The sequence below is a fragment of the Psammomys obesus genome, unplaced genomic scaffold (assembly GCF_907164565.1).
Source record: "Psammomys obesus unplaced genomic scaffold, mPsaObe1.curated_primary_1811, whole genome shotgun sequence".
In the NCBI taxonomy this organism is placed as follows: Eukaryota; Metazoa; Chordata; class Mammalia; order Rodentia; family Muridae; genus Psammomys; species Psammomys obesus.
In genome coordinates this window covers 40,865,070-40,879,865 of record NW_026596079.1, presented here as the reverse complement: position 1 = coordinate 40,879,865, position 14,796 = coordinate 40,865,070, and the positions used below count along the sequence as shown (strand labels likewise).

Below are 14,796 nucleotides of genomic sequence, written 5' to 3'. Positions count from 1 at the left end.
ATTCCATGTAGCCCTGCATGTTCTAGACTCTCTTTGTAGACCAGGCTGGCCTCCCCAGTGCTGGGATTACAAGCAAGCACCACCACGCTCATGTCTTACATGAGCAAAAGCCTGTACATCTGATATAAAACTCGTAACATCTGCCATGCATTCATTTTTTTAATTTTTATTTTTTAAATATTAGTTACAGTTTATTAACTTTGTATCCCAGCTGTATCCCGCTCCCTCATTCCCTCCCAATCCCACCCTTATCTCCTTCCTGCCCCTTTCCAAGTCCACTGATAGGGGAGGACCTCCTCCCCTTTCATCTGACCCTGGTTTATCAGGTATCTTCAGGACTGGCTGCAAAGTCCTCCTCAGTGGCCTAGCAGGACTGCTCCTCCCTGGGTGGGATGGGGAGGAGGAAGGCCAAAGAGCCCGCCATTGAGTTCATGTCAGAAATAGTCCCTGTTCCCCTTTCTAGGGAAACCCACTACTATGGGCTACATCTGAGTAGAGGTTCTAGGTTATATCCATACATGGTCCTTGGATGGATAAACAGTCTCATAGAAGACACCTGTGCCCAGATATATTTGGTCCTTGTGGAGCTCCTGTCCTCTCCAGGTCATATTAACTCTCCCTTATTTCATATGATTCCCTGCACTCTGCCGAAAGTTTAGTTATGAGTCTCAGTATCTGCTGTGATACACTGCTAGGTAGAGTCTTTCAGAGGCCCTCTGTGGTAGGCTCCTGTCCTGTTACTTGTTTTCTCCTACATCCAATGTCCATCCCATTTGTTTTTCTAAGTGAGGATTGATCATCTTACTCCGGGTCCTTTATCCTGTTTATCTTCTTTGGGTGTGTAGATTTCAGTATGTTTATCATATCTTATAGGTCTATATAAGTAAGAAATACCATGTGTGTTTTTCTCCTTCTGGGATAACTCACTCAGAATGATCTTTTCTAGATCCCACCTTTTGCCTGCAAATTTCATGATTTCCTTGTTTTTAATTGTTGAGTAGTATTCCATTGTGTAAAAATAGCACAATTTCTGTATTCATTCCTCCGTTGATGGACATCTGGGTTGTTTCCAGGTTCTGGCTATTACAAATAAAGCTGCAAGAAACATGGTTGAGCAAATGTCCTTGTTATGTACTTGAGCACCTTTTGGAAATAAACCCACACACCTATGAATACTTGATTTTTGACAAAGAAGCCAAAACCATTCAATGGAAAAAAGACAGCATCTTCAACAAATGGTGCTGGTCCCAACTGGATGTCTACATGCAGAAAAATAAAAATAGATCCATATTTATCACCCTGCACAAAACTAAAGTCCAAGTGGATCAAAGACCTCAGCATAAAACCAGACACTCTAAATCGGTTAGAAGAAAAAGTGAGAAAGACCCTAGAACTCATTGGCACAGGAGACAACTTCCTGAACAGAACACCAACAGCACAGGCTCTAAGAGCAACAATCAATAAACGGGACCTCATGAAACTGAAAGGCTTCTGTAAAGTAAAAGACACTATCGTCAGAACAAAACGACAGCCTACAGACTGGGAAAGGATCTTCACCAACCCTATATCTGACAGAGGGCTGATATCCAGCATATATGAAGAACTAAAGAAGTTAAAAAGCAATAAATCAAGTAATCCAATAAAAAAAATGGGGTATGGAGCTAAACAGAGAATTCTCAGTAGAGGAATATAGAATGGCAGAGAAACACTTAAAGAGATGCTCAACCTCCTTAGCCATCAGGAAGATGCAAATCAAAACAACCCTGAGATTTCACCTTACACCCATCAGAATGGCCAAGATGAAAAACTCAAGTGACAACACATGCTGGAGAGGTTGTGAAGAAAGGGGAACCCTCCTCCATTGCTGGTGGGAATGTAAACGTGTACAAGCACTTTGGAAGTCAATCTGGTGCATTCTCAGACAACTAGGAATAGCGCTTCCCCAAGATCCAGCCATACCACTCCATGCATTCATTCTAATGCAGCAGTTACTGCCGCTACTTAAGGAAACCCTGTATGCTAAGCACTGCATCACTTCACTGTATAAATGAAATATCGAGTTACAGGTTTTATCATGAGATTCCTTTTTCACATGCTGAACCGGCAAACCTTTCATCAAAGCATCTGTGTAAGAGAGTCTGAATCTAGTGTTCACATTCCAAATAGGCTCCCCTCATAAAGGTCAGCAGTGTCACTTGCTCCACAGGAAGAAACCTTGTCACTGAATACAAGTTTTTGTGTAAAGACAACAATAAAACCCTTGAAAATGTCCTCTAGTTTACAGGGAGTGACTGCAATCCTGGATTTGCCTTTCTTAAGTATTTCTCATTGTCTGGGATAACAAGTAAATGTTACCTATTTTTTTTTTTCTCCTTCAAAAAGAAACTAAAAAAAAACTAAAACTGGGATGTCTGTTATATTCTGGCAATATTTAGAATATTTATTGTTTTAATGACTAAAGTTTAGTCACAACTCAACTTCTAGAAAAGATAATAGATTTAAATAAATCTAAATAATTTCATAAAAGCATTGCTACTAGTTTGGACAGTTTAATACTTTCGTGCTTTAGACTCTTCACTGTGTAGTTATGCAGTGTTTGTAACTCTTACTGCATGGACATTAAAGCTCTGGGAAGTCAAGCTGTAGCCTTCAGCATCCTGCCCCTATGTTACTAATCAAACAGGGGATCTAACAGCAATGTTCATATGACCCAATAGCACCACCTTGTTGGTATCTAGTCTTCAGTTTAGTTTAGTTTTGGAGACAATCTTGCCTTTTATTTGAAAACTGAATTACGCACAGGTGCTGGCAGGTACTACATCCTTCACGCAAAGCCTCCATCAGTATAACATGGGGAGGGCACCATCTTCCCTCATACAACCTTAGAGAGGGTCTTAGTGTCCCTGCGCTGTCTGATTGCCTTGAGGCTACACACATCATTCTACTTTTCTATTACATCAAGGAAACTTCATTGATCCTTAAACCCCAGCAACTCTTATAAATCCTATGCTACCACAGAGGCCTTGCTCAGTTCGTTGCACACACCTAACACAAATGCAGAGAACTGAAGCACCAACTTCAACAGCATATTGCTAAGTGACCTCTGGATAGGGAGAAGGACCTGCCATAATGGTGTTGGGTATGTTAATGCTGAGGCCTCTGAGATGGCTCAGAGTATCTGAGGCTCGACAGGGAGCTCTGGCTTCTTTCTCTCTTGGAGCTGAGAGGTAGGAGCTCATCTTTTGATATCCAGACAGTGAAGGTTGAATGAGTACAAGGATCTGGATTTACAAAAGAAAAATGGATTTTTTATTTTCATCATCTTCTTCTTCTTCCTATATTCCCAAGTTCAGGTTATGAAAAAAAAAATAATAAGAATAAGATTACAGGCAGAAATTAGTTTTCAGCTGAACTTTCTATAGAATGTCACTTAGGAAACTATGTAATGGGGCAGAAAGTTGGGAATGCCAATATCCTGAGGCAGAACAGATGAAGCAGTTTCTAGAGTTTTCCCAGCAGAATAATAATTTCAAATGGAAAAGCAATGAATCACAGCAAGTTTCCTTCTTGCTGAGAGTGGCCCGTTCACAGCCTCTCCTAGAAAGGTGTCAAACAGGAGGCAGGCTGTCTCCCAGAGAGCTCTGGGGAATCTTTCAGATGGGAATAGAGGCTAGCAAGTCCCAAGATTAGTTCCCAGGAGTTATGTATATATGGTGGGGATAGTGTTCTACATGTATACAGAGAGATCAAAGGCACTGGGTCCCCTGTGTTATTATAGTTATTATAACTTGAGTTATTATGGGAGGCCATGAGCCATCTGACATGGATGCTGAGAGCTGAACTAAGTCCTCTGAAAAAGCAGACTGTTCTCTTCACCAGAGAGCTACCTCTCCAACCCTAAGAAATATTTACAGACTTCTCAGAAAGCTCAAGGATAACAGTGACAGCACAGGGAAGAGCTCACTGACTGTGGATCTCACACTGCAGCAGCTACACCCAGACCTACTGTCTTCCAGGAAGCATGTTCTAGTGCAGAACAAGATACCCCTGCCTGGATGGAGTCCCCAGTGAAGACTCGGACATGGCCAGTTAAAACTCCTTGCTGTTTCACATACACACCTCAGGTTTCTTCCAGCTCTTATTCACACTGTCTTAAAGTCAGAACTCTGTCATTTACACATAATTAATACTAAGGAGACTGGCAATAACATGGCTAATGTCCTCATTTTTTTAAAATGTTCATCAGGGACGTGACAAACTACAACACTTAGCAACACTTAGCAATTTTAAAGACTGAATAATTGCTGCTTTGAACTTTTGTTCTGGCACTCAAAAGAACCACACTATTCAGAAAAGATCATTATGACTTGAAAATTGTTCTTTAAAATGCTTTCAACAGATGATGCCCTTATAGGCTCCAAATACTGTAACAAGTTTCTTATTTTTGAGTACATGGGAAAAATTATATCTCAGAAAATAGTTTTTAATTTTGGAAAATGATCTGAATCAGAAATGTTTTATATCTTAATCTACAAAGGCATAAAAGACAAAGACAAATTAAAGCCACGCTTTCAGGTTCAGGACAGCTAGTACTTTGACTTTCAGCCCGTCATTCTCAGCAATAGTCATGCAAACAGATCCTTCTTCCTTCTATCTTCACTGTACTGATTTTAGTTCTCATTACAGTTTATCAGATGACTTTAGGTGTGTAACAGTTCAGAAACAGATACACCCTGGAAGCCCGCAAGCTCTGCTGCCATCCTGGACGGAGGCAATGATCTCCCTGGGCTTTAACCCCACTACCCAGGCTCTACTTCACAAGGACGTCTGATCTTCCAGTGTTCCCACCCCTTCACTTACAGGTATTTCTTTTACATCCTTTAGCCTCTGCTTTAGCCTCCTTTGGGGGACAAACAGGAAGGCCTATACAACTGTTGGTAAGGCTCCTGAACCAGCTTCAAGGCTGGCCTGACAACAGTGCTCCCCACTGCGTTTACTCAAAACATGTTCATGAGCATCTTCTAGTTTCTCACCTGGTTGTGGGTTCCTTTCTCTTCAGTGCTGGATCATCTGACATTATCTAGATGTATGAGTCAGCAAATCCATTCTCTTACTGAAGACCATGCCATTGATTCCACGTTTGCTCTAGTTTGAACACTGTAAATACCTACGTAAAGACAGGTTTTTGTGTAGACATGTTTTTGACTCCTATCAAGGAAGATGACTTCTGGCTTATGTGGCAGAAATGTTCAGTTCTTTAAGAACTGTCAAACTGTCTTCCAATGTGAACTGTATCATTTTGCTTTCCCATCAGTAATGAATAAGACCCTGCCAATTTATACTCTGTTGTATTTTGTGGTGTTAGGGAACTAACTAGGGCCTTGTATACTAGTCAAACACTCAACCATTAAGCTACAGTCCTAGCCTTTGGTCTTTTGAGGCACTGTTCCGCTATATAGCTCAAGTCAACATTGACCCCACTATGCAGCTAGCTGTGAACTCTTGATCCTTCTATCTCTGCCTCTATTCCCACAGTGGTGGGATTATAACCAGGCACCTGATACCAGGCTGCTGATACTCTTGCTAACATTCCATGCTATTCATATTCTGGACTGTAACCATTTTAACAGGTAAAGACTGGTACTAAAGCATTGTTTTAATTTGCATTCCCTTAGCTGAGCGTGATGGCACATGCCTTTAATGCAAGGGAGTCAGAGGCAGGCAGATCTCTGTAAGTTTGAAGCTAGCCTGGTCTACAAAGTCAGTCCAGGACAACCAAGGCTACACAAGAAAACCGTGCCTCGAACAAAGAAAGAAAAAAAGTGTGCATTCCCTTGATGACATATGCTAGAAGTGTCTTTCATATACTCATTTGCCATTTCTACATCTTCTCTGACAAGTTTTTGTTAAGGTCTTGATTTGGGGTCCTTTCCTGTTGCTGCAATAAAATCTTGACTGAAGCAACTCACAGGAGAGAGGGTCGACCTGCCTCACCATTCCGGGCAGCAGAAGCTGGAGGGAGCTGGTTACATCATACTCACAGTCATAAGCAGGGAACAATGAAGTAATGTGTGTGCGCCTGTGCCTGGCTTGCTCTCTCCACTCACAGGTGAGGATCCTCCTACCTCAACTTACTAAATTCTCCTCAGACATGCCCTCAGGCCAACCTGTCTATATGATCTCCACTTCCCACTTTGTTAGGCTGACAAAGCTAAGCATGAACACTACACAAAGAACTACAGTAATTAAGGGATTCAGAGTGGGATACTCTTTCCCAGGGAAGAGCACAGCAATACTTACCCAATACCAAATGGCCAGCCCTGAACACATACATACAAGTAACATTACACAGACTGAGCAGGGTATATATTCAGCAGGATATATGTGCACATATATGGCTATATATGTAACAACAATGAGAAAAAAGGCTATGAATTTGAAAGAGCAAAAAGGGGCATATGGGAGGATTTGGAGGGAGGAAAGGCAAATATGACAGAATTATAATCTCAAATATAAAATTTTTTAAAAACCCACTAGCCACCACACCTTTAATTCTAGCTCTCAGGAGGCAAATGCAGGAAGATCTCTGTGAGTTAGAGGACAGCCTGGTTTACATAGCAATTTCAGAACAGCCAGGGCTGCACACAGTCACACACACACACACACACACACACACACAAACAACAAAAACATAAAAAATAAAACAACAACAAAAACAATAACAAAAGACTGTGGAGATAGTAATGAGAAAAACCACTTGCTGCCAGAGTTTGAGCCCCAGAGTCCACTTGGCAGTGTGAGAGAATCAACTGCCAAAAGTTGTCCTGATCTCTACATATCACACACACACACACACACACACACGCATGCACGCACATGTGTACCTCCAAGGTAAAAAAGTGACAAAAATAATCAACAACCAAAACTAATCACCATCGCTTTTATCCCATTTTTAAATTGGGTTAAATTCTGTATTCGGTTTTAAGAATTTAGTACATTTTAGTACAGCCCTTTATTACGTCTTTCACAAATATGTTCTCCCAGTCTGTTCTTTTTCCACTCGCCTTTTCATTCATTTGATGGTATCTTTCCCGAGGCAGAAAAATACCTAATTGTAATAAAAATCTAGCCTCTTAAGCCTTCTTCCACACTGTGCCTTTGGGGTGGCCTCTGAGGTGGCCTAGAGCTTCTCCTTCCCTGAGGCTGTATCCCAGCCTTGCTGCTAATTGCTCATTACTGCTAGGAATATGTTGACAATTTCTGCAGAGATGATCATATAACCTTTGAAGATGACTTTAATTCTTCCTTCCCAAACATTATGTCTAGCATTAGCTAGGTAGGACTTCCAATGCACTGAGAGTCAGCATCTGCCCTGTGTCTCATCTGTGGGAAAGCTCCAAGTCTCATACCACTAAGTACAGTGCTAGATGTAGGGTTTGGAGATGCTCTTTACCAAACTGAGGACTTCTCTTAATTCAGCTTGCTGAGGAGGTTGAAGCACTAATGAAGGCTACATTGCTGAGTGCCTAACATGACCATGGGCTTCCCCTCTCTAGCCTAACACTGCTGTTGTGTTATTCTTTTTATAAACAGGACATTTATTTGCCAATACTTTGTGGAGGACTTTTACACTACAATCCTGAGTTCTATACCTGTAGTTCTCTCATTGTTGTAAGGGTGTGGCAGAGTAACACTGGTCTCATAGAATGTGATAAGCATTCATCTGAAAGAGGCTGCTAGAACTGGTATAACTTCTTCCTTAAATGTCTGAGAGAATTCACCCATGCATTCATCTGTGCCTAGTGCAGGTTTATAAGGTTGGTTCTGGTTCTTATTCATCTAGATTATAAAATGTGTGGGCACAGTATAGTATTCTTTTTCATTTAATGCCCATGGGACCTGTAACAATGTCCTTTCATATATTTATATATATCATACATACTATCATATATACATATATATATACCGTCATATATATATATAAGACATAGGGAGACACTGTGTCTCCCTATGTTACCCAGGTTAGCCTGGCCTCAAATTCATAATCCTCCTGTTTCCACCCTCTAAGAGCTAGGATTTCAAGTATGGGCCACCAGGCCTACTCATTGATAATATTAGGAATCTGTGTCTTCCCTTTTCTTCAGCTGCCTAGAGATGTATTGATTCTACCAATCTTTCCAAAGAACTAGCTTTGAAGTTCCTGGTTACTGATTTCCCATTTTCAATTTCGCAGGCTTCTGCTTTAATTCTTTTCTTCTCATTACTTGAAATACCACTGCTCTTCTATCTTACTAAGGCGATCCATAAAGATGAAAGGTTTTAAACAATTATTGATAAATCCCAGAGCATCAGAATGCTGAGAACTGTAGAATATAGTTACTACAGCCAGGTGCATTATGTTTAGAATTTAAACATACATATGTGGTCACAGGAATTGTGTAACTGTTTTTGTATCTGTTGCAACTCTGTTCAAGTCTACAGGTCACATGTATCTCAATGTTGCAACACCTTAACTGCCTCTTTTTTTTTTAATAACAGTTTTTCATTTCTTGTACATAAGTATCCTAACTTTGTTCTTAAGACCATTTCGTCCTTTGCCATGTTCAATTCCATCCACAAGGCCTGTCAAGTCAGCAGGATGATACAGTTCATCAGTTTCTCCCTGGTACTCTACACCCACCCCTTTCCCTCAAACACTGCAGTTTCTCCTCCCCAGTGTCCTTTAATGTTCTCAGTCCCATCAGTCACCATACATAAAGGTTCCATGGCTCAATTCTCAAGTCCTCATTCTAGGTTCCAGTCTAACAACTTTAACACAACTGTGATGGTTTGGATATGAAGGCTCGGGTACTGAAGGCTCAGTTCCTAGCTGGTGCAGCTATCTGGGGAGACTGTATTTTCAGCACATGGATCCAGCCTGAAGGAAGTGAGTCATGGCAAGCATGTGACACTCTCTCTGCTTCTTGTCTCCAGGAAAGGAGCAACCTTGCTACCTGCTCCCACCTCCAGGAATGTGTTTCACAATGGCTCCAGAAGCCACAGAGCAAGGACTATGGACTAAGACCTCTAAACTAGAAATAAAATACATCTTTCCTCTCTTCAACATATTTATACCAAGAATTTTGTTATGTTATATGGCTACTACACGACCTTTCTGATAACTTCTGTTTCCAGTTAAACCTTTGTCTTGAACCCCACTCTCTCAATCTATTTGTACGGGCATCTCAACTATGACTAAAACTAAACCCAGTTTCTGCTCTGTGTGCCGCCCATTCTTACATCCACTTCCAATCTATCAGCAAATCCTTTCTAGAATATGAGTCCTGCTTACTATACTTATCCATACACACTTATCCATGGTTTTACATTTCATGGGTTTTGTTGTTGTTGTTTGTTTGTTTTTTGCTTTCAACACCCATGGTCAATCATAGTCCAAAATATAAACGGAAAATTCCAGAAAGAATTCATAAGTTCTAAAGCACATAGCATTCTGAATAGTGTGATGAAATCCCAAATGACCTAGCCCTGTGCCACCCCAGACATGACTCACCCCTTTTTAGCAGGCTCTGTTTGCAACAGTCATTTAGCTGCCATCAAGACCATCAGATTGATTGCCAGTGTTGGTAATGCAATGCTTGTGGCCCATGTTGCAACGCCTATATCATTCGCCTTGTTTCATTTCATCATTCGAGCATCTTATCACCTCAAACCCCACAAAGAAATGGGTGAATACAATATATATTTTTAAATAGGCAGAGACCATATTCATGTAACTTTTATTGTAGCATAATGCTACAATAATTGTCCTATTTTATTATTTAGAGTTGTCTCTTACTGCGCTTATGTTGAGAAGTAAATTTTATCATATGCGTGTATATAAAGGAAAACAGCACACCATGTAGGACTTGGTACTTACTATCCAAGGTTTCAGGCATGCATGGCATCTTGGATTGTGTGCTCCAGGAATGATGAGTAGCTATGGTACCTCCTAATTGGTCTCTCTGACTCCATCTTTGCTCTTACAGTCAGGCCTAAGCACATTAGGTCAGTTCTTCCTCTCATTCAGCTCCAATTCCTCTGGCCATCTTCTTCTTCATGAGTAAAAGCCAGCATATACTAGCATCCATTAAGCTTCTGACTTCATGCCTTTCTCTCTTCCTCTGCTCAGAGCCCATGGGCTCCTTGCTAGTCCCCTAACAGACTGGTGCTCTCTGGGTTTCTGTGTTTGCTATATACTTTCTGCTTGACAGCTATAGGGCTGCCTTCAATTTTACTTCAGTGCATTTTCTTGGACACCGTTTCTTACTGTAAAACTGTACAAGCTCCTTTCCCAGCACCTTCCACACCCTCACTACTTTATTTTTCTTCTTAGTAATTGTTACCATCTCACTGGATATATTTCCATTTTTAAACAAATTACTTTACTATTCTCGTCTTCCTCCAGAGGAATCTTAGCTCCATTAAATCAAAGACTTGGGTCACCTGTACGTCCATGGTTCTTAGAATTGCCCCACCATGAAAGACAGGCTGTGTCGGCTGCATGGATCCTGACAAGACAAGTTAAATCCTGATACGGCTAATGGAGTTGGGACTCAGTGCTGGTTGTCAACCTAACACAAGAAAGAAACACCTGGAACAGAGTCTCCGTGAGGAAGTATCTAAATTAGGTTGGCCTGTGGACACGCCTATGAGGGACTTCCTCAATTGGGATGGAAAGGCCCACCCTGTGGGCAGCATCATTTCAGGAGCTGGGCCCTAAAACAGAATGGTGAGGAGATGAAACTGAGGCCTATCAGGTATTAACTCCCTGCTCTCTGCTCTTGTCCATGGCTGTAATATGACTAGCTGCTTCAAGCCCCTGCCACCTTCCCTTCTTCACAGTGACAGACTGCACCCTGGAGTCAGGAGCCTTCTTCCATATGTTGCTTTGACCAGGCATTTTATCCCAGCAATAGTAAAGGGACACGCTCTACTGGCCTGATCTCAGGGAGTGGGAAATAACCACTTCTAATCTCATAGTGAAAATCCTTGATCTTGCAATCATTAACTCAATTTGCTCTACAAAATGTGCCCTGAATCCTTCATTCCTCATCATGTGACAGTTCTCTCCTATGCCTATCCAATACCCTGTAAAACATTAACTTATTGTCGGAGAAAAAAAAGATCTCTGTTTGGCAGAATGCTGCATGTGCAAGGTAAACTCACTAGAACTGCTGTGAAAATACGATTAACACAAAAATAATGTGTGTAGATAAACAGAGACCCACTTCTCCTTCAAATCAAACTGTAATGAAGTAGTGAGGACCCAGGACATTTAACTTTATTATACTACAAGGCTTAATGAACAAACTTGTTTTCTCATTAAACTCCCTTTAAAACTAAAAGGACAGTGGTAGAGGCTCTTGCATACTATCACAAACACAAGTCTAAGAGAAATCAGTTCTGGAGACAAATTGTATTAATAAACAAAAATCTTAAGGAACACATACCTTTGGGTGGTAACAGAAATGGGATTCTGGATGAGGTCTTGGGCGTCTTAGATCCCACTTAATCTTTGCCAACTGTTTGGACTTGGACAAATTAATTTATACTCCGTGCCTCAGTTTCCTTATCTGCAAATCAGAGATGGTACTTGTTAGGGTTGTTGCAATGATTTTTAAAAGGTACATCACTGGGCACAATATCTGACAAGATGACAGCCAACTGTTACTGTAACGTAAAAACCACCATACCACTGATAGCGCCTTAGGAAGTTCCTAGGTTTCAATGCTACGTTCTGAAGAGAAGTTACTCTTCAATGGTACATGAAGAGCTACATTCTTCAGCCAATTCTAAATTCTGTACAACGCTGTCAAGGATAAATGTCTTTTCAAGACAGTTGTTGGGAAATCTGGAGAGAAAACATCTGCTTTTTAACGACGTGTGTCAAGTGTGAAAGTTCACGATCACCTGAGGCCTACACGGAAAGTGTGCATCCTGTCTTACCGTGGCTATCGCTGGGCGGTGTGACAGTCTGGACAGCTCACATTTACTTCCACAGCTCCCACATACGCTCAGACTGCGGGCCACAGTCCCAAACTATGCTCTGCATCCGGGCGGGGTTGGGATGTAGCCATCCTGCCGGGGTGGGGCGTGGGCTGCGGGGGACTCCCCAATAACAGCGGGCATCCTCCGCACAACCTCACAGGTCTGACCCAGGCCCTCCCGCCAGCATCGCCCGCGGGGAAGCCGCTCGGACCCGCGCCTGGCTCCTCGACAGTCAGGGCAGATATCCCTGGCTCCCGCCCACTGTCCCGGCCCGTGCCACGGTACCTGAGTCTGAGGCAGCAGCAACTGCAACGGTTCAACCTCTCTCTCGGCGGCGGGCGGAGCTCGGGCAGCCAAAGAGATGGAGCTCCGCGAGACAGAGAAGCCTCGCGCTACACAGCGGATCGCCCCCTACTGGCGGGAGGCTCGTTATGGAGGTTTGGCGTCATCTGAATTAGACTAAGAAAGGCTTAGAGAGGTTTTTCCTGTCTGAATTCACCACCATCGCGCGCTTTCACCTCTTTTTCTAAATATACGTCTCATCCACTCCACTAAGTAGAAATTTCAAAGGCAAAAACAAATTTATTAAGTCTCACGGGCACTAATTTGTTAGTTTCTGACTGCCAAGGAGATGTTTAAAATTTTGAATACACATGTTAGCAAGCAATGGCTGACAGTCGTCCTACTGAATAATAACATTATTATGGTGGATTGAAGGCTTAAACCCCACTTGGTAGGGTCCCTTGACTTATTTTGCCATGTGTACAACCAAATCTGAAAAACAACAATACACCTATTTGCTGGGACTTTCTTTCACATAGCTTCTTTTCTCTTTTTTCTGTCAACCCATTCCTACAGCCAAGGTGACTTCTTTTAAACACTTAATGTTCTTCCCCTGAATTTCAGCGCCATCCACCCCACCAAAGGACCCTGTAGGGTGTCATCTGTTCAAGGATTCAGTCTAAGTCCATCCTCTCCCCAAGCAATGTCAGATGTTTCCGATTATTGCCTGCCTTGAGGAAATCTCACATTCCCTTCACTCGAGTGCAGGGAACCTTATGAAAGAAGGGGGAGATAGAAAGGCCTGGAAGGGTCTGGAGCTCCACAACCGAACCAAAAAATCTGGGCCCAGGGGTCTTTTCTAAGACTGATACTCCAACCAGGGACCTTTCGTGGACATAACCTAGAACCCCTGCACAGAGGTGGCCCGTGTCAGCTCAGTCTCCAAATGGATGTCCTAGTAAGGGGAACAGGGGCTATCTCTGACATGAACTCAGTGCCAGGCTCTTTGATCACCTCCCACTGAGGGAGGAGCAGCCTTACCAGGCCACTGAGGAAGACAACGCAGATAGTCCTGATGAGACCTGATGGGCTAGGTCAAATGGAAGGGGAGAAGGACCTCCCCTATAGGTGGTCTGTGGGCACAGGAGGAGATGAGGGAAGGAAGGTGGGATTGCGAGGGGTGGGCTACAGCTGGGATACAAAGTGAATAAATTGTAATAAATAAAAAATTATATTAAAAAAAGAATTACAAAGGGAGCCTGGCACGGTGGCATACACCTGTAATCCCAACACTCAGACAAGCAGAGGCAGGTGGATCTCTGTGAGCTCAAACCAGCCTGGATTACAAAGCAAGTCCAGGACAGCCAAAGCTACACAGAAAAACCATGTCTCAAAAAGTAAAAAAAAAAAAAAAAAAAAATTAAAGTATGACACCTAAGACTGACCTCGGGCCTCTACTTGCACATCATTGACCCCAAGGCTGCCAATCATTTTAGGATTATTTTTTTAAAGGTTTTATTTGTTTTAACTTTTATATGCACCTGTGTTTTGCCTGCATGTATGTCTGTGTGAGCATGTTGGATTTTATGGAACTGAAGTTACAGACAGCCATGTGGGTGCTGGGAATTGAACCCAGGTCCTCTGGAAGAACAGCTAGTGCTCTAAGCCATCTCTCCAGCCCCCATCTCAGGATTTTAACATTTACTTGTGCAGTGATTAAGCTAAATATTCTTTAAATTGGTGGTACATTAATCAATTTGTCAGTGACCAAGTGTGTAGAATCCCCATGTATGCCCACCCACTGTGTCAAATCATTGGGTAATTAAAATGGTAATTATATTTATATAATTTATTCTTCCCTGGTTGGTTTATCAAACAACTTGAGAGTTTATTGATTGCTTATATTTTAATATATCTTTTCTTCTTCATGAATTATGGCTTTTGTCAATAGGGAAATTTTAGGGACTGTGAAGACAGCTTTTAAAGAAATGGATTGCAAGTTGCATGTGTCTCCTGACTCCTGGGTGTCACCATATCTGGGTACGTGACAGAGTGGACATTGAACATCTTCAGAGATGCCATTTTTATATCCCAGCAATATCTTGATACTTATTGGAAGTGACCACAAATCACAATATCCTACTAAATACAAACTAAAGAGTCTCCTTCTGTTTCCTCCTTACTTGAGCCCCAGAATGCTGGACCCCACCCAGGGTCCACACTCCCCCTGTTGTTTGCTTGCTTACCTGCGCCCCAGAATGTTGGGATGGTGCTGACTTTGCAGGAAGAATTCCTGAGGCAGTCTGAAGAGAAAAAGGCAGCAATCTTAATCAATGGGAACTGAAATAATGTCACAAAACACATTGTCCTGTGACCACACTTCCACAATCCCTCCAAGGGATTGGAAGAGGTCTGTATAGGAGAGGGCTGCACCTCAGCTTCCACAAATCAAATTGTTTAAGCAGTTGCATTAGTCATTTTACAGGT

At 42.2% G+C, this 14,796-nt stretch overlaps 1 protein-coding gene across 3 annotated transcripts in view; it reads right to left on the bottom strand.

Moving 5' to 3' along the window:
• Ankrd46 (ankyrin repeat domain 46) overlaps positions 1–12,376 on the bottom strand; it is a 32,933-nt gene extending 20,557 nt beyond the window's left edge. The window contains exons 1-3 of one of the 3 annotated variants that reach the window (XM_055626435.1): positions 12,313–12,376; positions 11,490–11,612; positions 5,034–5,167 (exon numbers count right to left, since the gene is read on the bottom strand). In XM_055626435.1, coding sequence (XP_055482410.1) covers positions 5,034–5,077 — 44 coding nt within the window. In that variant the 5' untranslated portion in view covers positions 5,078–5,167; positions 11,490–11,612; positions 12,313–12,376. The other 2 variants (XM_055626434.1, XM_055626436.1) reach the window with 2 other exon arrangements.
• Positions 12,377–14,796: the final 2,420 nt, after the last annotated feature.